Source organism: Dipodomys spectabilis, unplaced genomic scaffold, assembly GCF_019054845.1.
Source record: "Dipodomys spectabilis isolate Male_0828 unplaced genomic scaffold, ASM1905484v1 ptg000026l, whole genome shotgun sequence".
NCBI classification, from domain to species: domain Eukaryota; kingdom Metazoa; phylum Chordata; class Mammalia; order Rodentia; family Heteromyidae; genus Dipodomys; species Dipodomys spectabilis.
The window spans coordinates 5482059-5509692 of NW_024870703.1; the positions used below are offsets into that span (position 1 = coordinate 5482059).

General features: G+C 44.7%; 1 protein-coding gene across 1 annotated transcript in view; it reads right to left on the reverse strand.

Annotated features, from left to right (window-relative positions):
• The window catches only part of Rhoq (ras homolog family member Q), a 40645-nt gene extending 13437 nt beyond the window's left edge, over window positions 1–27208 (reverse strand). Inside the window, exons 1-2 of the mRNA XM_042675554.1 lie at window positions 26911–27208; window positions 26294–26352 (exon numbers count right to left, since the gene is read on the reverse strand). Of these exons, the coding sequence (XP_042531488.1) occupies window positions 26294–26352; window positions 26911–27052 (201 nt within the window). The 5' untranslated portion in view covers window positions 27053–27208. The remainder of the gene's footprint in view (window positions 1–26293; window positions 26353–26910) is intronic.
• Between the last annotated feature and the right edge of the window lie 426 nt (window positions 27209–27634).

Below are 27634 nucleotides of genomic sequence, written 5' to 3' on the forward strand. Positions count from 1 at the left end.
TGGTTCCCCCCTTTAATTTATCAATTATTAAGGAATTAGGGAGAGATCATGGGCTTTTTCCATTGTTCCTTCTTTTGGGATGCCTAACTTCTGCTTAGGTGAACCTGAGAAAAAGAGGGAATGTGATATGGTGAGGTAGAAAGACAAGCAGCAGAGGAAACTGCCCTTACCTTGTCTTCCAGGACCAGCACTTCCTCAACCCTAAAAACAGAGGACAGAACTGGAGTGGTAGATTGCCGTGTCTCATGCTGTGTACACTGTGAGCAGCCCTAGTAACAGATTTCATGTGGGAGGAGGCTTAAATTCCTGGATAAAACTCAAGTCTTAGGATTCTGTTTTATCTAAGCTGACCCCACAAGGCAGAGGATCAAGACTTGGCTAAAAATGGCCCTCAGGCAAGCTTCCCTTCCCCATCTGTGAGGGGAGAGTAAATATAGCATACACATGTTGAGAGAAAAGAGAGCTGGTCAAGGGCTTTGAGCTCTCCTAGCAGACAAGCCTGACTTTCCAAAAAAAGACAAGCCACGACTTCACTGCCAGTGCTGCTTCTTTTGTGCATGGTGAGGTGACTCCCCTGGTTGTGGAGTATTTAGAGCTGAAATTCTACATTGTCTGGTGCTATAATTACAGGTCTTCTTCACTAAAACAGAGGTCAGCTGGCCTCAGGCATGCAGAGAGAAGGTAAATGTCTGGTCATACTTCCACAGAGTCTCTTCTTTCCTAACTTGATGGCACAGATTTCATGTGGATGCAACAGCCATTCATTCATTCAGCAAGTATCTGGCAGTAAGGCAGTGAGTGTGGTGTATTCACAAGGGAAAAGTAGGCCTCCAACTTCCCTGCTGGAGTTTTGCACATAACTGAGGAGCAGACAAGCAGCTCTCAACCAGACACATACAACAGTGGGAGATGTGCTGGCAATCTGAGAGGTGATGGGGGGAGAGGGAAAGGGGGAGAAAAGCGAGAGAGGGGGTAACAAGTTCAAAAAGAAATGTACTCACTATCTTTCTTATGTAACTGTAACCCCTCTGTACATTACCTTGACAATAAAATTAAAACAAAAACAAAACAAAGACAAAAAATGAATGGGGGTGCTGTACTCATAGTTTGTGGGTATGAGCCAGTTACTATACAACCTGCCCATTGAAAACCAGTCTTGGGTTAGACATGACTGCTGTCTTGCTAGGCATTCATGAAAAATCCTTCTATAATTTCACACCTCTAAGAACTAACTTAGTTGAATACATGAACACATTTCATTTTCTTAGGATGATGTTAATGAATTTTCTGGGAATGTAATCTCCTCAAATTGGAGGAGAGAGATTGTATTTTATCCAAAACATTTCAGGAGCTACTTATCATCAGAGCATCACATATTGCTGAAAATATTGCTCTTGGTATCTGAATCACCACTAAACCACAACTATGCTAGTCAACATTTGTGGCTGCTGCATGCACGGGTAATTCTACCTATAGGTGCAGGAATTTCTGGAATATTAAGCTCTAGGAATTTAGGAACTTAACACTAAAATATTGTTTTATTACTCGGCCTTATACTGGTTTAAAAGTATGTGTTGGATGCTCTATAGGAAATGTACTCATTACCTTACTCATGTAACTGTAACCCCTCTGTACAGTATTTTTACAATAAAAACATATATATATATATATAATATAAAATTTTAAAAAGTATATATTGAAGCCAGGTGCCGGTGGCTCATACTTGTAATCCTAGCTACTCACTCAGGAGGCTGAGATCTGAGGATTATAGTTCAAAGCCAGTCCAGGCAGAAAAATCCATGAGACTCTTACCATCAATTAACCAGCAAAAAAACAGAAGTGGACTGGCTCAAGTGAGAGTGCTAGCCTTGAACAAAAAGGCAAGTGAGAATGCAAAGGTCCATGTTCAAGCTCCAATACCAACATAAATGAATGAATGAATGAATGAATAAATAAATGTGCCTAGGGAGGTAGTATTATCCATAGATTTCAATTGAGGATAAGTCAAAGAGGAATATTTATTATAAAAAGATGGGATGAATCTGATGTAGCTGAGATGCTGAGTCAGATCAAATTTGGACAAAATGAAGATTTAGGGATAGGCAATATGAAGGGAAAGAACCAGGCATGGAGAGAAGGACTAATTGAGAAGCCCAACTTTGTTTGTTTGTCTTTTTGGGGTCTGGTCGTGGGGCCTGAACTCTGGGCCTGGGCGCTGTCCCTCAGCTCTTCAGCTCAAGGCTAGCACTTTACCACTTGAGCCACAGCACCACTTCTAGCTTTTTTCTTTTGCTTATGTGGTGCTAAGGGCCTCAGGTATGCAAGGCAAGTGCTCTACCACTGAGCCACCTTCCCAGCCCAGAGAAGCCCAACTTTGATCAGAGCATTCAGCAAAGACCTCCAACCTGAGACCTGAGGGAGGGTTAAATGACAAGGCAGAGGACAACATGTACAGAAACCTCAGGCTGAGAGGCCCTGAGAGACCCTGGGAAAGTCCAGCGTGGCAGGAGGCCTGGGAAGGAGGAGGCCTAGAGCACCCGAGTCTGAATGTCATAGAATATCACTAAAAGGTGAAGCAAGGGGACCACACACTTTGACTTTTTATAAAGACCATCTTAAGCTGCTTTGAGCTAGACAAGCAGAAATACATGAAAGGCCAGTACTGGAACTCAGGAGACAAAAGATTTGTGGCTTGGATAAATAGGGGCAGCTGACAGCTTGAGACATGGTAGGTTCTGGACCTGTTCTGGAATAGACTCAGGCAGGGGTGATGTGTGAAATAAGGAATAATCCAGTTTCTGATCTGTGCAGTGGAGTGAAGAGTACTGTTGACAGAGCAATACTGAGCAATTCTGAGTACTGCTGAGCAGTACTCACGGTGGGGAGTACATAAGGCAGAAACCTCAGGGCCAAGGCTGGGCCAATTTTAAGCTTGAGTTCTCTGTCTTGAGTTCCAGATCCAGCTCTTTTGGGTGACAATATCTCAGACATTTCTGTACTAAACTTGTTCCGTCTCCTCAAATCTGCAACTTCTGTTTGCCATCTTAGTAAAAGGTGTCACCTCCTATCAGGCTATGCAAAGCAGAAACCCAGAAACCTTTCGTACTAACCTCAAATGCTCACCAAAAATCAACCAGGAGCCCAACTACACGTATCTAACTAATCAAATGCCCAGAAAGCCTCATGCTCCTTTCCCTCTCCACAATTCCTTACTTGGGTGGCTCCTATTCATCTTCCAGGCTTTGGTCTAGAAATCTCACTTTATCCAACCAATCCCAGATGAAACCCCAATTGAAATCAAGCACTCTACACTCTGCACTTCCATTACCTGTCAAAGTACACCTTAGTCTATGACACCAACATTAGTGTCTCCTTTGTGTGTGTGTGTGTGTGGTCCTGGGGCTTGAACTCAGGACCTGGGCCCTGTCCCTAAACCTCTTTGTGCTCCAGGTTAGCACTCTACCACTTTGACCCTCAGCACCACTTTCATCTTTTTCTGAGTAGTTTATTGGAGGTAAGAGTCTCACACTTTCCTGCCTGGGCTGGCTTTGCTTTGAATTGCAATCCTTAGATCTCAGCCTCCTGAGTAGCTAGGATTATGGGTGTGAACCACTGGCACCAGGCAGTGTCTCCTTTTTATCCACATCCTCAACAAGTCTCTCCTAGGGCAGGAGACTAGCCTTCAAAGCCAGGTGTATAGAATCTACTTACTATACTCTTACTGAATTAAGAAAGGGAGGTAAAGTCAGAAACGTAAGCTGCAACCAGGTCATGATGGTAAGCACTGTGCTGGCCTTCATCCTTCAGCCAGCTACTGAGCTGAAGAAAGTGGATCAGGTGTCTGAATTCTCAGGTGACAGGCTAATTTCTCAGATCATCACTGCCACTTTCAGCAAGGAATCAAATTGGCTCCTGTGATCAGGCCTATTTTTCTGGGCACACCAATGGACCCAACCCACCTGCCTGAATGATGTACACTCTCACAGATCAGTCTGACAGTCTCACACTGAGGTATTTGCAGCATTTAGTTCCTGCTGCTATTCCTTCCCCCCTCCCAGCTTTCTTTTCATTGCCTTGACATTTATTTTACTTCAGTGTGGAGGATATTGTTGACTGTTTATCCTCTCAGCCACGTGGGCCTGGAGGCCCCTGATCACATACTTGGCTATGAAGGTCCATGGCTGGATTAAGCTAATCAATGTGTGTCTTTTTTCATCCCTGCCCCTCCCACAGGCATTGGTTCTTGGGTGGGCCCTAAATTGTCCAATCAGAATGAAACATGGCAGGTTTAAAGGCAGCTCCTGACTCTTATTGCTGCTGCTCCTCTCTCTCCCTTTCCCTTGTTTTCTCTCCCACCCCCTCAGTATGTAAAGATTTCTACGACAGATCCAGTCTCTGCAGCTCATGGAGCGTGCTCAGGATACCTTCTATGGGGGACAATGCTATGATCTCTGTGGTCACAGATACCACCATCCACACATACATTAGTGTATATATGGGATAGGTGAGAACCTGCACCTATCTCTGGCTCGTGCCGTACAAGTTCCAAGCTGATATGCTCTCATCCCCCTTCCCTTCCCTCCCCTCCCACCACTCCTTCACTTTCAACATGTATACTACAGAGATTAAATTCTCTCTCACTGACAAATATGCTTGCACATGTCCTTTCAATGTCTTCTTAATGCATTAAGAAGACAAGCAGACAGGCAGTAAAGGAAGACCCTAGCAACTGTAAATAGCCAACCCTCCTTATCTACCATCTCTGCATCCACACATTTAACAAAATGTGGATAGAAATAGTCATGTGCAAAAAAAAAAATTCTGAACACTACAGACTTTATTCCCTAAATAACAACTATTATTACCTAGCATTTACATTGTGTTAGGTTTTATAAGTAATCTACAGATGATTTGAAGTATATGGGAGGATGTGTGTAGGTTATATGCAAATACGTTGTGTTTTATATAAGAGGTTTGGGCACTCACATATCTCAGTATATGAGGAGGTTCTAAAACCACTCTCGCCCCCTTCCCCCTGAGGATACTGAGAGATGACTATACCCTGATTAAGCCTGAAATAGTGCTTCTTCTCCATGGCCAGAGAGGCAGCCAAACTGCATGGGGGAGTTAAAGTATGACTAACAAGCCCATTTGGAATCCAAAGATGTGAACCACACTCCACTGGGCAAACAAACACAAACATCTGAGGACGAGGAAGGCTCTCAGTGGGCAGGCAAAATCAGGATGACCTAACACTGCTCACAGATATGCCTGCATGGAACAGATCCCTTAAAATGCATACAATTTCTGTTAAGGTGATGAGAATATTTTGGAGCTAGATAGAGGTGGTGGTTACATAATGCTATGAATGTACTAAATGCCACTGGATTATATTCTTTCAAGTGGGTAGATGTATGTTTTGTGAATTCGACCTCAACTTAAAGTTATATATATATATGTGTGTGTGTGTTCACAAGTATGCAGAGGTCTGACCCTGCAGGTACCCTCCCACATATCTGCACACACTCACCCAGACTTCTGTGAACACAAAACTACCCTGCAGGAAGTCCCTGGATCCCAATATACGCATGCGTGCATGTGCGCGTGCGCATACATACACACACACACACACACACACACACACACACACACACACACTCTTCAGAAATTACACTTCCACACTGTAAAGCAAGCCCCCCCCCCTTCCCCGCAAGGGCTCCCCTCGCCCTGCCTGTCCTGAATGACCTCCTTTATCTCCTCCTCTCCAGTACTGGCCTTTCCATAACACGGGTAGCTCCTGTGGAGTCCTGCATCCCTGGGTAAGAAACTTCATCACATGACTCTAGCCTATGCAGCCTCACAGCCCTGGAAGGCTACTGGATTCCCACTTCCACAAGAACCCCAACTATTCCACTGGGCCTTCATTATTCCTGGAGACAGGACAACTTCTACTTAGGATGAGGAAAGTAAGAAGCGTATCACTTGTCCAAAGTGACGTGAATAGTTTAGGCAGAAGTATAGTTTAACATAGCTCCTCTAACAACCAGTTTAACCAGGCAATGAGTGTACCATAGTTTCAGACACAGACTTTCCAAACCATTGAGTCAGATCTGTTAGTAGTGTAACCTTTCCCTTTTCTCTTTTAGAGTTCTCCCCATAAACAGGAGGGAAGATTAAATGAGCTCAGATCTGAAAGACACTTAGCATAAGGTCATGGCTAATGTATAATCATGCCAGACCAGATATATTTCTTCTCCATTTAATTTCAGATTTGGGGCAGTCAAGCAAATAGGAGAAAATGAGAGTTGCAGATAAAATTGACTTTTGGAATAACATGGAGAAACTGTATAGGTTAGGTAAGTGTATACGTTTATGTGGCTTTCTACGAAATGGCAAAACCAATATACCTTAAAAATGTGCTCAGAGCTGGTTACAGTGGCTCAAGTCTGTAATCCTAGTTACTTGGAAGGCAGAGAGACTGTAGGGGATCATGGTTCAAGGCCAGACCAGATATAAAAATTCATAAGACTCCATCTCAATCTATGGCTGGGTAGGCACATGCTATTCCAGCTATGAGGGAAGTGTGATGGCTGATGGCAGTGGCATGTGCCTGTCATCCCCAGTGACACGGAGAAGCACAAACAGGAGGTTCATAGCTTAGGTCAGCTGGGACACAAAGCAAGATCTCATTTCAAAAATAACCAAAAAGGACTTGAGTCACAATTTACATGGCAGAGTACACGCTTTGCAAGCTTGAGGCCCTGGATTCCAACTTTCAGTACTGCCAAAAAAAAAGTGCTTAGAAGACACCTGAGGTCCAAAACATTCACCCAGCAGCTGGATGTCCCATAATAAAGACTATGACTAGGGAGCCATATAACCTTGACCAAAACAGATCACGGGCCAGTGAGAAAAATGGAACAACACTATAGATGACAAGCCAGGAAACCAGAAACAACCATAAAACTTGGTTAGAAAAACAGCAGATAGGCCTGACATAATCTGCTACTCAGCAGGCTGAGATCTGAAGATCATGGTTCGAAGCCAGCCTGAGCAGCAAAGTCCTTGAAACTTTTACCAGCAAAAGGCCAGAGGTAAAGCTGTGGTTCAAGTGGTAAAGCAGCAGCACTGAAAAAGCTAAGGGACAACATCTAGACCCTGAATTCAAGCCCCAGTATCAATACAGAGAGAGAGAGAGAGAGAGAGAGAGAGAGAGAGAGAGAGAGAGAGAGAGAGAGAGACTATGCTTTCACATGCAGTGGCTTTAATTCTGTCCTTTCTGTGTATTCTCATGAAAACCCTTTGGGGCAGTGTTAGGACAGCCATCTCTCTCCCCAGGGCAGCAGCAAAGTCCAGGCATTTGGTGAAACTGCCTGGAACAGTTGGACCTGTAGGGTGGACCAAAGTTCTAAATTATAGCCTGTGTGATAGAGGCAACAGGTTCCGGCTCTGAACCCTGCCCTGTGTTACTTTTTTGAGTCTCATTGGAGTATGGAGTGCATCACTTAAGTCTGAGTTCTGTGCTGTCTGGAAAACCCTACACTAGGCATCTCCCTTTACAGAGCCACTGGCTTGTAAGCAAACTGGCAAGATCCAGGCAGTGGAGACAATCTGTAGATTTGGCCTGGTCTGTGACCTAGTATTACCTCCACATGTGTATCCATGAACAAGTCTTTTTCAGTGTCTCTAAGCCTGTTTTCTCATCTATTAGGAAAAAAGCAGAGGGAGCAACAGAAATATTGCTCATCTCATAAGGTCATTGTTATGATTAAATATATAAACAGGTCCAAAAAAGGCAAGAAGAAAAGACGCTATGCACCTGGGATTCACAGGACAGACAACTTGTCATTGGCAAACGTCCTGAGCTGCCTCTGTTACACAGCACTAATCTTCCCAGATGTCACTGCTCTCTATGCCCTTCAGGAAGTCTGAACTATTTACCCTGGTGTTCAAGCCAGCCATGGCTGGCACTAAGTTTCTCTGACAACCTTAGCTTCAATAGCCTACCTGACACCACACACTCTTGCCAAAATAAGACAGATTGTCCCCCATGTTCTCCTTCGCCTCAACCATACACTTCTTCTGTACTTTTCTCTTAGTCTTGTCTCATCTGTGTCCCCTCCCAACCCAATCCACACCCTCATGCAATCTCTTGTCTAGGAAACTCTCCAGACCTGCTCTGCCTTCAACGCAGTAAGGATTCATTGCTGTTTCCCAGTGTCACTGACCATTCAGTGATAGTTATGCCTAGGTGAGGAGGAAGACTATGTAACCACTGCAATAAAATTACATTTTAAGAATTGAGCGAATGGAAATCAAACAATATAGTTATTAGTTTACTGTAATATATATTACATTAAGGAGTCTCTACTACCTGAAAATACCTCAGCTTAATCAAAGTGACTGAAATGCAACCAAAGAAAGCTATGACCTAAGACAGTATGGGCCTATTGAAAAAGTATGTGAACTCTTAAGTAATGGTCTACACAGATCCTACACAGAGTTTAGTTGACTTGGGGGCTGTATAATTCGAATATGCCAGAAAATCCATGACCCAGAGGAAATAAAATCTTTTCCAAGATATTTACTTCGATTGAAGCCTGAACCAAAGAGGCTTCTTACAAACTCATCTTCCTCAGCATCTTGGGGAAAAGAGGAGCCACCACTGTAGCTATGTTCTTCATATTTATACTTCTAATTATAAAGTGGGGAAGACTTCAGTTAAGTCCCAGCTGACTAAACACACACATATTCATCTTTGATCTCTCTGAAGTCCTTTAACAGTACAGTAATTTTTAAAAAGGCATAAAGCCACCAGAACAAGACAAATAAGAAAGGAGATAAGAGCAACAAAGTTTTAGAAGCTAGAAGGCAAAACAAAACAAACCCAAGTGAACTGACTCTGTTAGCCAGCTACTGGGACAGCAAGGAGGTCAAGGCAGAGCTCTGTTCCCAGATCAGCAGGCCCGGAGGGCCTTAAGCTGCAGGGACTGGACCAACATGTTCTTCTGGCTGTGGGACAAAGGTGGAAATACAAACAAGAGGCTGACTGAAAGCTTGTTTATGAAGCAGTCAATCTCAGATCCCCTTCTCTATTGTGGTAAACTCCTCAGCCTGGCAAAAGGCAGAAGAGATTTCTTCCGTACAAAAGGCAGAACAAAGGCTGCTTGCATGGGAGGACATAGACAGGCCAGAGTACACACTGACAACCTGTCTTCAGGACACTGGCAGTCCAACATGAGCCTTTTAGGGAAGAGACTTTTATGGGAACCATGGCTCTGGCTCATAGTCTATTAGCCTTAAGGTGATGGAAGGGTGTAAAAGATCACGGTACAATGCCTCTCACCTGGAAGTGGAGAAGAACAAGTAGTCTTGTCTCAAGGGAACATTTGACAATGTCTGGAGACGTTTTTTTTTTTGTCAGTTGTGAGGCTTGAACTCTGGGCCTGGCGCTGTCCCTCAGCTCTTCAGCTCAAGGCGAGAGCTCTACCACTTGAGCCACGGCGCCACTTCCGGCTTTTTTCTTTTTGCTTATGTGGTGCTGAGGAATCGAACCCAGGGCCTCATGCATGCAAGGCAAGCGCTCTACCACTGAGCCACCTTCCCAGCCCGACTAGAGACATTTTTGATGATCACAGCTGAGAAGAAGGGCTAGTACCATCTAGTGAGTAGCAACACATACTATAGTACATAAGACAGCCCCTCACCCCAATAAAGAAAAGTCCACCTCAAACTATCATCAGTGGTAAGTTGAAAGACAGAACGAACAGGAAGACCAGTGTCAACTAGCCCCATGCACACATGTCTCTAATGCCTATAAGTGTCATTCTTGTAAATCTGAGGAAATCTCAGAAAATGCCAAGCTACCCATCATGAAAGGCAGAGATATGAAGGGAGACAACTTTGAAAGAATAACAAGACAGACAAGCAAGAAAACAAGGTTCATTCCAAGGATCAAAATATACTTACAAAAGACCATCTTTGAAGTAACATGGACATTGGACTTACTAGACTCTAATTATCTAAATTCAATTATTCCACAACATATATAGTAGCCTTCCTTTATCTCCAAGGGAATCTATATCAAGACTCTCAGGAAATACATGAAATTATACATAGCACTGACCCTCTTTATATATTATATATATATATATGATAAAGTTTAATTTATACATCAGGGCACAGTAAGAGATTAACAATAATGAACATTAAAGTAGAATGATATGCTGTTTTTTTTAAAAAAAACTTTAAAGAATTACCATAAATATCCTTGGAGAAATTACAGAAGGTTCTCCATCCCAAACAAAAACAACAGGCTAATGAAAAAAACATCTAGAGAACAAAAAAGGTTCTTGGACATTAAAAATAGATCAATCTTTTTTTTTCTTTTATGGTACTAAGGTTTTGGATTCGGGGCCTAATACATGCTAGACAAGTATTCCACCACTTAAGCCATGCCTCCAGCCCTTTTGTTTTACTTGTTTTTCAAATAGGGTCTCTTACATTTTGTCCAGCCAGACATGGATTGCAAACCTTCTATCATTAAAGACTTGAGCTACCACCTCAGGCTTGTTTTTGAGATAGGATCTCACTAACATTTTTTTTCCCAGGGATGGCCTGCAACCATGATCTCTGTCTGTCTCCAAAGCATCTGACATTGCAGGCAGAATTGGTTGAAAGAGACAAAGACAGAGGAAGAAAGAGAGAGAAAGGGTCTATAGATCTTTTTTTTTTTTTGGTCGGTCATGGGGCTTGAACTCTGGGCCTGGGCGCTGTCCCTCAGCTCTTCAGCTCAAGGCGAGCGCTCTACCACTTGAGCTACAGCGCCACTTCCGGTTTTCTCGTGGTTTATTGGACATAGGAGTCTCCCGGTCTCTCCTGCCCGGGCTGGCTTTGAACCGCAATCCTCAGATCTCAGCCTCCTGAGTAGCTAGGATTACAGGCGTGAGCCACCAGCGCCCGGCTGGGTCTATAGATCTTTAGCTCATATTTCTGGCATGGGGAGCAAAAATACTTTTGTTTTTTTGTATCTCCCTATTATTATACTATAATAAGTCCTTTCTAAAATGTGTGTGCGTGTGTGTGCGTGTGTGTGTGTGTGTGTGTGTGTGTGTGTGTGTGTGAGAGAGAGAGAGAGAGAGAGAAAGAGCGAGGAAGCTGGAAAGAAAGAGAAAGTCAAAATTGAAGATATATTAAAACAGAGCACAAGAACAGACACAAAGAGAATTGAAGTGTAAGAAAATGCAAGGACCATTCTAAGAACTCCAGTCTTTAAATCTAGGGTCACAGAAGTGAAGTAACAGGAAGTGAAGAAGTCAAAGACATAAACCAAGAACATTTCCCAGAACCAAACGACATTAGTTTCTATTTTGCAAGGGCTCACAGTAGCCAGTTACACTCTACTATACAGACTGCCTGCTGCGAAACAGCTAGACGATAAAAGAACATCAGATGTTCCTATTTTCTATCGGATAGAAAAAGCTAGAAGATTGTAGCACAATACCTTTGGAATTCTGAAGAAAAAAAATCCAATCAATTTTCAAACTGTCAGTCATGTATGAATAGTAATAAGAAATATTTTCAAACAGACCAGGTGTCAAAAAACTTGCCCACAATCTTTTCTCAGGAAATGAATAAAGTTTACCCTACATCAAGTGAGAAAGTAAAGGAAGAAGACAGAGGATCCTGAACACAGGGGCATAATTGACAGTGACAAAATCTGAATAAAGATGAAGATAAATCCAGGGGAAGCAGCTGTACAGCTGGTACAAGGCACCAACCTGACAGGAGCAGGTAGGAAGGCTCAGGAGGGGTCTCCTAGAAGAAAATGGCAGAATACCAGACATCTCTGATTCCATGGGAGGAAAGGCAAGTGCAAAATATCCAGATACACAGTGGAAAGTAAACAAGGAAAGAAAGAAGGTAATCATTAACCCCAAATAAACACAAAGGGATTCAAGAGGAAAAAAATAATTATTATAATACAATACCTGGCTCAGCTGTGACCACAGAATCATAAAATATAAACATTGCCCCTTAGTTAGACTGAAATTAGAAAGAGTGCAATAGAATTAGAGATATATGTGAAAGAGAGCAAAAGTCTCATTTTGCGTGGTGTGAAATCAAGAGAGGGTTTCATTACCGAAATAAGCAGTTGGGAGTAGAAAGCGATGTCTCAGGAGCATGGGACCTGCCTTTTCTGTAGGGGGAAGAGAACTTTTGTTTCTTCATAAAAGGATCTTTAAACTGTAACTTTCACAAACATAAAATGACTTTTTAAAAATTATATTTTCATTATCTTTAAGTAGCTGTACAAAGGGGTTACCTTTCAACAAAGCAGTTTATCAGAACATCTTGATTGATATCACCCCTTTCATCATTCTCCTCCATCTTCCCAACCCATTCTGACTTTTAAAAAACATGGAAAAAAGAGAATAAACAAGTACATTTCTAAAAACATTCCGTATCACCACCTAGAACAAATTACTCTGTGTGTGTGTGTGTGTGTGTCTGTGTGTGTGTGTGTCTGTGTGTGTGTGTGTGTGTGTGTGTGTATCTGTTGGTACTGGGGCTTGAATTTAGAACCTAGGCATTCACTGTCCCTTAGTTTCTTTGATCAAGAATGGTGTTCTACCACTTGAGCCACAGCTCTACTTCCAATGTTTTGGTGGTTAATTGGAGAGAAGAGTTTCACAAACTTTCCTGCCCAAGTTGGCTCTGAACCTCAATCCTCAGATTTCAACCTCCTGAGAAGCTAGGGTTACAGGCATAAGCCACTAGCTCCTGGCTCACAAATCACTTTTTAACATTTTCACTATGTTGCTCTAATTCTTCTCCTCTCTATTATATATGTGAATATCTTCAGAGTTGTAATCATGATATATGTGTGTATAGCTTTAATTCATGCATTTTCAAACTTAACACATAATTAGCCTTTTATATTTCTTTAACTATTTGTTGAAAGCATTTTTAATGGCTATTAGTCTAATGTATACCATTCTATGACTTAACAATTGCCTTCACTATACATCAATGTACTTGTGTAAGTTATCATTATAACACTGTGAAGAATATCATTTTATGTAAATATGAATGTTTTCTTGACATAAATTCATAGAAATGGATCACTATAAATTCAAGGCACTTTGCCAAATTAACCTTCAAACTGGTTGGGTAAGTTTTCACTCCTAACAACAGGCAGAATAGCAACTTTTCTGCATCCTGGCTGTCAATATTTCCTATCTTGTCCAATTTGATAGAGTGAAAGTTTTTTTTAAATGTCTTTGTACAGTGTGTTTTCATTGGCTATTTATTTCTCTGCTTTTGGAACTATGAGGAGTTTATCCACTTTTGTGGATTCTACACTAGGGCCTATGGACTGGTGATGCACAAATTTCTCCAGTAACACCATTTCTGAATGGGAGGCTGCTCTATAGAAACCCAGTCTATTTGGAAGAACCTGGCCAAAAAGCCAGGTCATGAGCCATCTTTATGACAATGTTCATTTTCCCATTTTTACAGCATGTTGCATTTTCTACCCATTTCAGTCAGTTATACACATTTTCTCCTCTCAGTGGACTTGATAAACCACTTCTACAAGGAATGAACACTAACAGATGGATCTGGGTTCCTCAACTCACCTGTGCTTAGCAGATATGCATACATTTGATGGATAGCTAGGACAAGCACATGAGAGAGCATTAAGATTCATAATGGTGGAGAGGAAGACGTAGTCCAGCCCTACTCCTACTTGTTTAAGAAAGCAGAACTCTCATGCCTTACAAACCTGAACATGGTCCCCCTAGTGTGAGCCAGAGTGGGCATGGAAGAAAGATTGACAAAAGGAGTAAGAAAAAAAAAATCCACTTGGCTCAAGCAGGTACCCTAGCTAGTTTGGAGGTAAACACTAGGGGTTCATGGTTCAAAGCCAGTCTGGGCAGAAAAGTTCATGAAATTCTATCTCAACCAATGGCCAAGTATGCGGCATGTGTCTGTCATCCTGTGACACGGGGATAGAGGGATCTCATCCCACCCCTGGGCATAAAGTGAGACCCTACCCCCAAATAATCATTGTGAAAAAGGGCTTAATGGAAAAGAGGTGTGGCTCATGTGACAGAATGCCTGCCTTGCAAGCTCAAAGCTCTGGGTTCAATTCTCAGCATCATCAAAAAAAGAAAAAGGAAATGAAAATTCTGCCATAAAGGAATAAAATATTAATACTTTTTTCAGGGAGGGGAGCAGGTACCTAGGATTAAACTCAGGGCTTTGCACTTGCTCAGCTTGCTTGCTCAGATGGTTCTTTATCACTTGAGCTATGCCTCCAGCTTGGCTTTTTGGTGGTTACTTTTGGAGATGGAGTCTAATCTTCTGGATCTCAGCCTCTTGAGTAGCTGGGATTACAGTCATGAGTTGCTAGCTAAAATAGCAATACTTGATATATCACAGATTAACCTTGAAAGCATTATGATAAATGAAAGAAACCAGACACAAAAGAGCAAATATTGTATGCTTCCATTTACATGAAGTACCCAGAAAAGGCAAACCCATGAAATAGGAAGTAGATCAGTGGTTGCCAAGGATGGGAGGAAGGGAAAAGCAGAGTTGACTGTTAAAACTCAAAGGGTTTCTTTGGGTGGTAATAAAAAAAATGGCTAGTCACATGCCAATAGCTCACATATGTAATCCTAGCTACTCAGCAGGTTTGTAGCCGAAGTCAATGTGACTCTTAGCTCCAATTAACCAGCAAAATGCCTGAAGTGGAGCTGTGGCTCAAGTGGTACAGTACCAGTCTTGAGTGAATAAGTTAAGGGATAGCACCCAGGCCCTGAGGTCAAGCCCCAGTACACACACACACACACACACACACACACACACACACACACACACACACACACACACACACACACTAATGGCCTATGAATTAGATCTTAACTTTTTTAAAGGAAGAGGAAACATGTATATCATCAATTTGATCATGACAAATGTCCCTGACCAGCTCCAATTTACTGATATTTCTATCACCTATTTGGCTACAAGGCAAGGCTAAGCAGTCAGCCCTCCTACCACCTCCCCCTCCTCCACCTGTCACAGGGGGTCATAGGCCATGCTGGAGGCATACTTGCCATAAAGCAGAATGAAAGATTCCCACAGGTCTAGACTTGCTAGAGAACAATTCATACCCACAGCCCAATATTTTATCCAAATAGACCTGGCAGACTTTCTGCTAATGAGCTCCACAGTGAGTCCCATTGTGTTCAAATGGACAATGCATTAAAACCGCCACCTATAACCTGATTTTAAAGCTTTTCAATAATGTCTAGACATGGAGAAATCTCCTTCTAAATGACAAAGCCACTATGGCAGTGGTGTAGGATGATTCCTTTCCACAATCATCTTGCCAACAAGCTCTCAGATCCAAATATACCCAGCTCCTTGGGGCCTCCAAATTTTGTGCAAAGTGATATGTGTCACATGCAGCCTCCTCTCAAGGGACTCACAATCTTCATGCTAGATTTTGGCCAAGAGTCGATTTACTTCGTTAAATAAATTAGTTTAGGAGAAAGAACAACCTCAAGAGGGGAGGAGGCCATGTGGGGCCGGGACTCAGACATTCTCACCTTTCTAAATGAAGCCTGGATGAAGACCTGAAGCTCAGCCTGCTGGGCAAAGCCCAGTCCTTAAAGAAGAGATCCTTCCTCCTCTGTCCCCTCTTCACTCCAGCCCCCTCCTCATGCCTCCAGGGCCAAGGAGGCCATTAGAAACACCTGCAGGTAATACCAGTTAGCCCTGACCTGCTGGCTGAGCAGGACAGCCTTTGAAATTAAGCAGGAGTAAGTAGAATTTTAATTGAGCTGGATGGTCAGAATTAAATGCTCTCTCAGTGGTAGCTTTGAGTTGGTTCATTTATAATCCCAGCCATCACACCATTTGAAAGAGGATGGTTTCTCTAGACTGGAATAAGTTTGAAAAGAAAGAAAGAAAGAAAAGAGTGAAGAAAGAAAGCACTTGGAAGGGAAAGGAGAGAAGAGAATGGAGGCAGAAGAAGACACAGCACAGAACATTTGGGTGGGCCAAAGAAAGAACAGTAACTGCCTAGGTGGGTGATCTAACACACAGCTCCTTATCTGCCTCCAGCTAGTCCTTGTAACCTGTCTGAGGAGTTTAACAAAGGCCCATCTGACACTTTGGAACTAACTGGGCACAAACCAAAGCACCATCCCGCTTAGGCACAGGACCTGACACTACCCAGCGTGCTAACTTCAGCCGTGGTGACCAGGGTATATCTCTCTGGCTTCTTGATGTGTAGGAGATACAATGGTTTTTGATATTTAAGCCTCATCAAGGAATAACTACAGTGCTTACTTAATATATACCCTTCAGCCAGACAATGTACTTATAGAACTAACAATGCCTCATGAAAGCCTGTCCACATTTCCTCATGACAGTACCTTAGCCCATCTTCACAGATGTTCTGATTCTTCCCAGAAAAAATATGCTAACATGTTAAAACATGGAAAGAGTTAAAAGTGCCTTGCACCCTTGAGGACCATGTGTATGTAAAACTGTGTACAGAGGACGGTGCAGGTGGTTTGCACCAAGCATACAAGTATCTTAGTAAGTCAGACATGTTTGCCTACATTAAAATAATCTGAAGAGCCTGGAAAAAACAGAGATCTGCTAGAACTTTTAATTTGGGACATCTGGGCTGGAGCCAAAGAATCTGGACGCCTTACAAGTTCCAGGAGATCAGTATGGGCTGGAGGACACTTTGAAAACCAGGGCAGGAATTCAGATCCTGGCTGTACATGTGGGAATCTAAGGTAGGTACATTCTCTTTCTGGAGAGCCTTTCCTCCACTTCACTCTTCTTAGCAGTTCAACTGCTGGAAGAACAGACTCCAGCCTCAGGAACAGGCTCTATTCTTCCCATCACTGTCTCCTCAACCCCTTACCATAACATACTCTGAGGACTTGTGCCTGATCTAACTTGTAACCTCTACCAGGCCCGAACCAAGATATGGTGCTCAGTGAATGTTTTCTAAGTGAATGGAGTAATGCTCTCATCTAGGCTTGATAGCCACCACAGGAAGCAGTCCAGTGATATGGAAATCCATGGACAAGTGGGTGGCAAGGGGGTTGGAGGCTAATAATAAAAGCAGGAGGTAGTGTAGTAGGAAGATTTGGGATATATTCAGGGAATATTCAGGTAAAAGTGCTAGGGATCAAACCCAGTGGGTCTTATACATGCTAACTAGACAACTGCTTGACACCCACTCTTTCTCTCTCTCTCTCCTTTTTAAATTTTTCAGTGGTACAATGATCTCAAGGCCTCTGCATGCTAAGCAGGTGCTCTACTACTTGAGTCACACCCACAGCCCAAGACAAGACACATTTCTGAAGAGGCAGTTTTCCCCCATATAACAAAACTCTTAACAGAAGGTAAGGAAAAGCCTGTGTAGTACTTATGGGATAGAAAAGACACCTGTCACTTGCAAGTAATTTCCAAACTGCACCAAGCCTCTTCCACACTCTCACTCCAGGCATGCCCTTTCAAGAAAGTGCTGTGATTTATGGGCAAATTAACAAAACAGCATCACTTTACAGGGGGCAAGTGTTTACAAGAGCCATTTTAGCAACCGCCCCAATGGAATCCTACAGAAACTACTGCACCAAACTCTTCTATGTAGGAAAGCCATATGGTCAGAATGTACTTTTTGCATGAAATGTCCAACAATGGAATCTGTGTCTGCTAAGGCATTCGTTATGGCCAACCTGATTAGCATAAGTTAACGCCAAGAACTCAAGACTTAAGAGACTAGAGCCCTGCCTTGGGATCTTGGCTTTGACTTTTACTAGCCATGTGGCTTGGACCAAGTCACCTAACCACTCTCAGCCAGGAAAATGAGACAAATACCACCATTACTCCAGGAGCAGGAATGAGACCCCAGGAAGGCAGCAGATCTTGTGCTCTGCACTCTATGAAAATGTCATTTGTGACGAGTGTGTGACACGTAAGCCCCTAAGTCTACCCTTACCTAGGACAAGGGATCTGAAGAGACAGCTGATTCAAATCTCCACCAGTCACTTGAAAAGAAACAATGAAGACAATAGAGGTCTCCTCCCCCACTTTTTTTACTTTCTATTAAGATCAACAAACATTAATATGTCTCTAATTACTATATTGTCAGTCACAGGGTGAAAAGCTCCCTAATTTAGTTATCGAGCCTCCTCCTCACGTTGACACTGATAGCAGGCCCATAAAGGCACATGAGGGACACCCCCCAACTTCCCTCCCCACACTGCTTTGCCTATAGTCTCTAATAAGAGCTTGTGCATGCACCCCCTGCCTGCATGACCTCATTTAGGGTCATGCTTCCTAATTATTTCACAGAAAGGAGTTTCTGTATTCAACACACTTGGGGTAGGTGCAGGGCCCCCCCCCCCCCAGTGTGACTGAGAAGATTTTGCTTATGTCCCAGACCCCACCATCTACCACCCTAAGCTTAGATACAATTCCTCCTCTGGGAAGTGGGAAACTTGTATAGTCCAAAACTATACAAGGAGGTACTCTTGTCATTCCATTGTCTGGATAGAAACAGGTTGCAGAAGGCCAAGCCTCCTTCTGGAAGTAGGAGAGCCAGGGCTGGCCCAGCAGCTCTATGTGGGGGCCTACGCTGGCAGCCAGTGATCTCCTGCCTCCTGTCTCTCCTTGCAGCCTAGAACTTCATAGTAGTTCCTCCCACAACTTTCTTCCATCTAGGACTCTGTAGCACTCAGTATCCCATGAGTTTTTCAGTTGTGAGGAAGACCTTCCCATGGTCTGTTCACCCTCAGAAGGCTAGAACACAGAGCCAGAGCCAAACCAACATCACTGGAACCAAAAGCTGCCCTGGGCCATTACTTTGAGCTACTTCCAGGTCACGTGGGGTCACTACCCACATAATAGATAATCTTTATTTCTACCTTGCAAGGTAGAAATTGTCTTCCTATCTCACACAGAAAGAGACTCACAGGAGGAGTTGGCTGACCAACAGACTCAGCTACGAAGAAGTTACAGCATGGATCCTTGAAGCCAGCTGGCTCTGTGTAGGGGCAAAAACAATAGACTCCATATACCTATAATGGTCTTTGGCTCTTGGGAGACTTTTATGGAGAAGCAAAGTTTTTCTGGAAAAGAGGTTGTGCCTGGCAATATTACTTGCAACAATACCCCCAGTCACCGTTCAGCCTTTAGTAGAAGAAGAAGTTGACAGCTGGATATGCACGAACTCATTTTATGATATATTCCTTGCAGGTACCCAGCACGTAATAGGCACTGGGCCGGGTGCTGGGGCAGAATAAGACTCAGTCCCCTGTGGTCATGGAATGCAGACAGCAAGTAGCAGTGGTCCCAGAGCATTCTACCACAGGAACCCTGCCACCTGCAGGCCTCCCTGCACACAGAGCAGCTGCACCAGGCACTGAAAGAGGAACACTGGATAAGAAATATATCTTGCCCATGTAATTGTAACCCCTCTGTACAGTATTTTCACAATAAAAAAAATAAAAAAAAAAAAGAAAGAGGAACACTGAACTGCTGAGGAAAAAAAACCCCACAAACAACAACATCAATAACAAAACCACTCCTGACCCAAGCAGGCCAAATTAGTGCAAACCCAAGCCTCTCAGAGTTTAAGGAAATTCAGCCTACCATGGGCTTGTAGGTCAGTGTTTTAAAAGTCAAGTATGATCTTTTGTTTGGTTTCTTTGCCTCTTGTTCCTTCTTACAGCACAGCTATTCTACATCTGAGCCTCTCAGTAGGGTAGTGCCCACTGCTGCCAAGACACGTCCTTGCTAGAAACTGATACCCCTTGGAAAGCTGCCTTGTTTTTCTTTGTTTTAATACTATGAGATCTCATCTCTTGAAACTCCAATTCCACAACAAAACCACCCAAGTCCCCTTCTCAGAAGGCCTCTGACCCATGAAGTTTATGATAATGTTTCGCACTTTTTCATATCACAGCAGGGACTTGAGATGTAGCTCAGTGCTACAGTAATGCCACAGTGCTTGCCTAGCAAGGACAGCCTTCCTTGGAGCTAGGGCTGCTTCAGCATATCATGCACACACAAACAGCAAATGACAACATGTGTCTTGTACCCTGAGCCTCCCCAGAAAGGATGGGCCACTGTCTTGGCACTCTGGTTAGCCCTCATGCCTGGTGTATCTGATAGGAAGCTTTGGTTTACAAAGTAGACATGTCAACTCCAGAAGAACCATGATAGAGAAAGCAGAATCAAAAGGGGATGAGCAGAGCTGAGGTACAATCTAAAGCCAATCAGAGTCAGTGGGCACAGCCCCCCCCCCCCCCCCCCGTCGCTGTCCTTGTCTGTTAGCCCATCCCAAACTGACATTAAGGTCACAAAGAGGGGATGACAGAGCATTCTACACAGCAAAGGTTGGGTGTGGACAAAGGCTGTCCACGGTTTCAACCCAGAGGAGGAAAACCTGCATTCCTGGGTGATGCGGTACAAGATGGAGATATAAATAGCTTCTAAGAAGGTTAGCAAAATGCACAGATGAGAAATTTACTGCAGGTTACTAAGGGAAACCAGGATGCTCAGTGCCAGCATCACCTGTTGTGGCTAATATTTGGAAGGATCCCTGGGCTCGTCCTAGGCGAGGCTGCAGGAAGCCAGGGTCTGGCACCCTATGTTTCTCCAAAGTTGGAAAACCATCTTCTGACTGACATTTCTGTCTGGTTCCTACAAACTCATTCATTTCTATTTTCTTCCTTTAGCTAGTGTGTCTGGAAGAAAGTGTGTACAAGCCCAGCCTGGAAAAGCATCAGTAGCCATAACTGTCTCTTTCCCCCTTCCTGGTTATATTGGGCCCTCGGGTGCTGCCCCAAGAAATGCAGAAGGAGGGGCCTGGCCCAGCTGCTTAGGGAAGAGTCCTTATGTTAGAGGAAGTGCCCCTCTGGACATCCAGAGGGCTACAGCTGCTAGGTTATGTCAAGTGTGAAACAAATCTCACTTGTCACTGAAAAAGTTTCCCCAGGGGACACTGGAGTAAAGGATATTTATAGCTCTCATGTATGCATCCCTGAACTCGTGTGTTTAAGTTAACAAACATAGCAACCGCATGCTCACAGCATACATATGGACGTTCCACACTAGGACAGTGGCTAAATCTGGAATTCTAGGGATCTCATACTCACTCCAACACATATCCTCCTGAGTACAGGTATTCTGAGACCCCAGGATAAACTGGGCTTCAATGTTTCCCTCTTCAGGGTATCAAGTTCTGCTTTCCTGCCAAAGATTAAGAGATCAGCCTGGAGCCTGCAGCTAGAGAGCAGCTTGCCAGGCAGCTCCCTGCCGGCTTGTCTGGGCAGAGAGTTTGTCCCACCTCTCTTTGCCCCAAACAGTGCAGAGTAGGCAGACAATCTACCTCTCCAAACCTGGCCTGAGCAGACAGCAATGGAGCTGTTGTAAAAGCTACCATGCAAAAGAGAAGCTTCACTAAGGCCTAGGAAGGAAGCCAGACCTCCCCAGAAGGCTTCCAGTAAGAAGGAAGGTGCTTCTACAACTCCCACTCCAAACTGTCACACTGCTCCTGGACCACCCAAAAGCTCATCCAAGAGAGGAGAGCATTCCCTCTGACAGCAATGCTTATTAGATGAGCTGAGACATTGAAGGATGTTCCAAAGCTTAGCACATGACAAGAACTGAGTTCCAACAAGCTCTAGTACTCTCACTCTTCCCCCTCTCCCTCCTCCTCTCTCTCCCCTCTGTTCTAATAGCAGCAGAGGTCAGCTTGCTCTAGGAGGCAAAAGGTCACCTGCAATATTCCCTTAATGTCTTTTGATTCCTAATATATAAATTGGACAAGTAATGATTGTGGCTGGATAGGGTCATCAAAAAGGCCATGCACTAGGGAGGCCAACCTGAGGAATGCTGTTATGTTATTTAATAAGTACAGCAGGTATCCATGTGTACGGGTAAACATTATGGAGAGAAGCAAGCATTTTCCAGTGCTCAGAGCTTTCTGCTCTTCCTCTTACCTAAACTAAGCCCCTATAGATGCTCCTTTACTTCTCAAGTCCTACACAAAACTCTTAGCTATTTCTCTGGCATTAATGAATTGTAGAATCTAAATGCCGATTTCATCCACACTTCTGCTGAAAACATTCAAGAGTATGGTCTTCCAGTGGGTTCAACTACCTCCAGGCATAATACACTGTCCTCTTCCACCCGTGACAGCCCCCCAATTCCTCACAGTGGAGTATAATTTCTAGTAATACCCCTTACATATCTACCACATGCATCAAACAGTATCAGCTGCTTTTCCATAGACTGAAGAATTTAAGACAGCAACTCTGTAGCACAAATCCCCCCAAACCACATTATTATTACAAAGAAGGTAAAGAACAGTTAGAACCACACAATTAGTACAATAAAATGGAGATTCGGTTCTAAAACTCATGTGTGAGAAAAGGGAGGACAGAGGGTGAATTAATGCAGCAGTGATACTCACTAGATACTATGTTGAAAATGAACTATGCAACTTAAAACGAACTATACAATTTGTGGGGAAGGGGAGGAAGGGAAAAAAACTAGAAGAAAATGAGGGAAGAGGTGACACTGTTCAAAAAGAAACGTACTCATTACCTGACTTTTCTAACTGAAACCCCTCTGTACATCACCTTTACAATTAAAAAACAAAATAAAACCCATGTGTGGCTTTTCTCTGCTACCCATCTATCTAGAGACTGACAGATTAGATGGTAGGTAGGTAGGTACATGGATAGAGTACATATATACATATGTGCATACATGTGTTTATGTATTATTTACCATTGTTGTTACTATACAAGGAATCTGTTATCAATTCATAGTGGTTTTTGTTTGATTTTTGTTTGTTTGTTTGTTTTTGTCAGTCCTGGGGCTTTAACTCAGGGCTTGGGCCCAGGCCCTGAGCCTCTTCGTACTTAAGGCCAGCACTCTACCACTTGAGCCACAGCACCACTTCTGGCTTTTTCTGTGTAGTTTATTGGAGATAGGAGTCTCACAGACTTTTCTGCCCTGGCAGGCTTCGAACCATGATCCTCAGATTTCAGCTTCCTGAGTAGCTAGGATTACAGGCGTGAGCTATCGGCACCTGGCCACAGGGGTTCTTAAGTTCTCAAATATAATACAGAAATCTATCCAAGACATATGAATAGGCGTAACACTGTTGCCTAAGCTGACATCAGCTGTGGCAGATCCCTATTTCTTAAATTTATTCTTTTGTACTACCCAAATGCTTAGCATAGTACTATGTGCACAAAGGACATTTGTCATTCCATCTCATTATGGGTAATTTTGCTTATTAGTAATAAGAGATGAATTATTACTAGCTGATCAAAAACCAAAAGTCATAGCAACTGGGAGAAACATGAAGGGAACTTAATTAGGGCAAAGAGAGTAGCTGTCCCATCATTGGGTAAAAAACAGTAATATTGGAGTCTTCTATCGATCCTGTTTGTTGTATTTCTTATGCTAACTGGAAAAGTGATGATGGCTCTGTGAATGGGCTCAACTTTAGGTAGTCTTTAAGATTGAAGTATCTCAGAATGGCTGTGAAGATTCCAGGTTCTACATCTCAGGGCATACAAATAATGCCACCAATTTAGAGGGCATCCCAGCACCTCCCATGACTAAAGCAGACTTAGATCCAGATTGTAAACCCAGCAGCACTTCTTAGCAGCTGTGTGACCAAAGGCAAGCAACCTAGCTTCTCTGAGCCCATTTCCTTGTCTACAAAAATGCAAGCTACCTATCATTTTACAAGGCTGTTTTATGGAGTAAATAAAGTAGTATTCGCATGTGGTTGTCCCACTCCAAATATGCAGATGGGGCTTGGGAAATAGTTGGATCTGAGTTGCATAGAACAGCTCTGACACACACATGTCCAGCTGAATAGGGTGCTTGGTCAAAAACATTATTTGGATAAGTAAATACAGAAAAAAGAGGCAGTAAGAGAAGTTCAAATTAGAGACTTTAAAAAATGGTTTTTTATTATAAAAATACTGTATAGGGGGTTACAGTTACATGAGCAAGGTAATGAGTATATTTCCTATCAAGCATTCTTGCCTCCTCCTTTGGTTTTCCCCTACCATCTCTTCCCTCCCACCTCTACAACTAACCCCCTCCCACAGGCCTAAATTGTAAAGTTCATTTTTTAACATAGTGTCTTATATATTTCATTGTTACAATGCGTCAACCTGTAACCCTATTTAAGCATTTTGTTTTTTTCCCTTCCCCTCCCCAAATTAGAGAAGTGTATATACAAGATGCAGGGTACCGACATCAAATACAGTGAGAACAGGGGTTATATTGTGAGGGAGGAACATACAAAGAAACAAACAAAAAAAAATCACATGGTACATTATAAACACATTAGAAGAAAGCAAGAAAGCAAGAAAGCAAACATCACTTGTGTCCCTATCTTGGGGTTCATTTCACTTAACATCATCTTATCTGGACATATGTACATAGCTTTTGACCTTTTCTGCTTGTCCCAGCCATATACTAGTTATTGCAAATAAGGGAAACCATAGGACCTATGTTTCTTTGGGCCTGGCTTACTTAATATAATTTTTTTCAAGTCTTTCCATTTCCTAACAAATGGGGTAGTGTCATTCTTTCTGATGGAGGCATAGAATTCCATTGTATACATATACACCACATTTTCTTGATCCATTCATCTACTGAGGGGCATCTGGGTTGGTTCCATACCTTAGCTATGGTAAAGAAGGCTGCAAGAAACATAGTTGTGCTGGTAGCTTTAGTATAGTCTTGTTTGTGATCATTTGGGTGAATGCCCCAAAAAACATCCTCTTTTTAACCAATAATAACCAATAATGTCAACCTCTTATTTATCAAGTGTACTTACTACTTAAAAGTTGTTCTGATTTGCCAAAACTGGCCATGGAAAGCTGAGAGCTAACCACATGTACTCGAGCCAGCTTGGTGATAGGGGTGGGTGGTCTCTGGCATCGTGAACTGCCAGAGATGTCCATTCTCAGATGTTCCTCTAACTTAACAGTTCAGAAGCCAATGCCACATCAAGATACCCCACCCCCTGAAACAAACCATTTTTAGAATCTAACACAATCTGAGAACCACAATTCTGAAAGCCAAATCTAGACATGCTACAAAGAGTAGCACTCCCTTTACTGAGTACCAAGTATGTGCTATGCTCAGTGCTGAGAATCTAGCATACACAGTCTGTGTGTTTGTGTGTGCATGTTTGTGTGAGGAGAGGGATGTTACCCCTCTCTACAGATGGGAAACTCAATTAACTGGACTTCCCCCAAAGTGACTCTCAAAGCCCTCCAACTGCTAACATGTCTTCAGGGACACAAGTCAGCATGGCACACAGAAATGTCATTCTTTCAGGTCAAATCATAGAGCTGGATTCTGTAAGACTTCATCACATGAAATTTGAGCTCCAGAGTAAAAAGTGGGTCTAGAAAGAGGGATGAACCAGGACAAGGAGAAAGAAAAAAAAAAAAAAAAAAGCCCTTAGTCCTACAGGAGAAGTACAACCTGGCCACTTCTGATTTGTAAACATTAGTCAGAAGCTGCAGTGGGAAGTGTTCATTTTCTTTCAATTTAATAACCTCTCCAAAGAAAACCCAAAGTCACCTGCCTTCCTGGAGGGGGTGGGGGGAGATAAAAAGCTCTTCCTGGAGGATTCACCCTGAACCCATAGCCTTTTCCTATCCCACTCTAGGGAGTGGCTGAATGGTTGTTATTTCTTTTCTTTTTCCCTGCAGTCCTCTGGTAACACCACAAATTACGTTTTCAGGGACTGGAGTCCCAGAGTGCAATGATGTTGTAATAAACATAACCAGGACCAAATGCCTTCCCATCATGTTAGATGATGCCATTTCCTACCAATCAGGCTCCTCGGGCAGGCAGACCACTCACCAATGAGAGACCAGACTGAGGCTGTGAGGGGGAGACCTGGTCATCTGCAACTAAAAATAAGGACGCTTCACCATTGGCTACTGCCACTTTGCAACAGGAGTTGGGACCACACAGAAGGACCCACACAGGCACAAACTTTCACTTATCAGAGGTTCACATTGCTGGGCTGCATTTGTTTTGTTTTCATAATTTGCTGACTTGAGAAAAAGACCTAATCCAGAGGGCTCTTCTGGAAGACAGATCCTCCCACTTAGACACCTCAATTTCCCCAGACCCTCCAGAGCCACACAGAATTGAGGAAAGGGAGGAGGAGTCGGCCAGAGGCCCGGGCACTCACCTGTCCGGCGGTGTCGTAAAGTCCCAGGAGGTACTGCTTGCCCCCAACGGTGACGCTGACTGCAAGGACAGAAGTGGGGGCGGGGAGAGAGGCTCACAGTGACCGGGGCTCCGGGACGGTTTCACTCCTACCCAAACCCTCCTCTCCCCCACCCTGCTGGAGTCATGTGGGCACTCTCCGGAAATGTCACCCCCTTTTTCTTTGTGTCCACCTCACTGGAAAGTGGTCTGAAATCGAGGTGTGATGTAGCTCCCCCCAACCCCCAAGCTGTCCACCCCTTTCTCCTCGCCAGTCTCCAGAGCTACGTCTGGCCTGGTACCCTGAAATCTCTCTCTCCCCCCCCCTCCCCAGCCCCTGTGTCTTGGGGCAAGAGGGGAGGAGGCTGCGGGAAGGTCAGGGGCGCGGGGCTGGGGGGACCTGGGGTGTCCCGGAGGAGCAGGGGCCCGCGGCCAGGGGAGGTCCGGGACAGCGCTTCGAGGCAGGGCTGCCAGGCGGAGGGCGCAGCGGGGGAGTGGTTGGGAGCGCGCTCCAGGGAGGCGGCGAGGGGGGCTCCACCAAAGTTGCTCCAAAGTTCCCGGCCCGGGGAGCAGCCCCTTAGTCAGCATTCCGAGCCTTACCTGCGTAGTGGTCGAAGACGGTGGGCACGTACTCCTCGGGGAAGGCGTCGTTGGCATAGCTCATGAGCAGGCACGTCTTGCCCACCGCCCCGTCGCCGACCACCACGCACTTGAGCATCAGAGCGCCGGGCCCGTGAGCCATGCTGCGGCCGGCCGGCCTCCGGGCATGGTCTCCCCGGAGCCCCCGCCCCGGCCCCGGGCTCAGCCCCAGCCCGCTTGGGGGCTCCGCCGCCGTCGCCGCTCGGCGCAGCAGGGCCGCCCCCCCGGCCCCATGCAGCGACGCCCCTCGCGGGAGGGGAGGGGGCGGCGGGCCCGGGGCGCGGCTGCCGCCTCGGTCGCTGCCCAGATCCCCGCCCTGGCCCCGGTCCCCGCGCCCGCCCGCAGCCCCCGCCACCCGGCGCCCGCGCCCTCTCCCCGGCCCGGCCTCCCCTGGAGGATCCGCTGGATCATAAGACTGTCGGGCCCCGGGGGGGAGACGGCAACTTCGGGGAGGGCAGCGGAGGGGAGGGGCCAGGCGGCTCTCCCCGCCCCGCGCTGGCCCGGGCCCCCGCCCGGCTCGGCCCCGGAGGAGGGCGGGCCCCGGCGCCTCCCCCGAGTGCGGGCCGCCTACCCGGCTCCCGCGCCCGCGCGCCCGCCGGTCCCCGCGACCCCGCCCCGCTGCAGCCGCGGAGCCCTGCGGCTCAGCCCAGCTCGAGTCCCCGCGAGGCGGGCGCGGAGGGGCGGG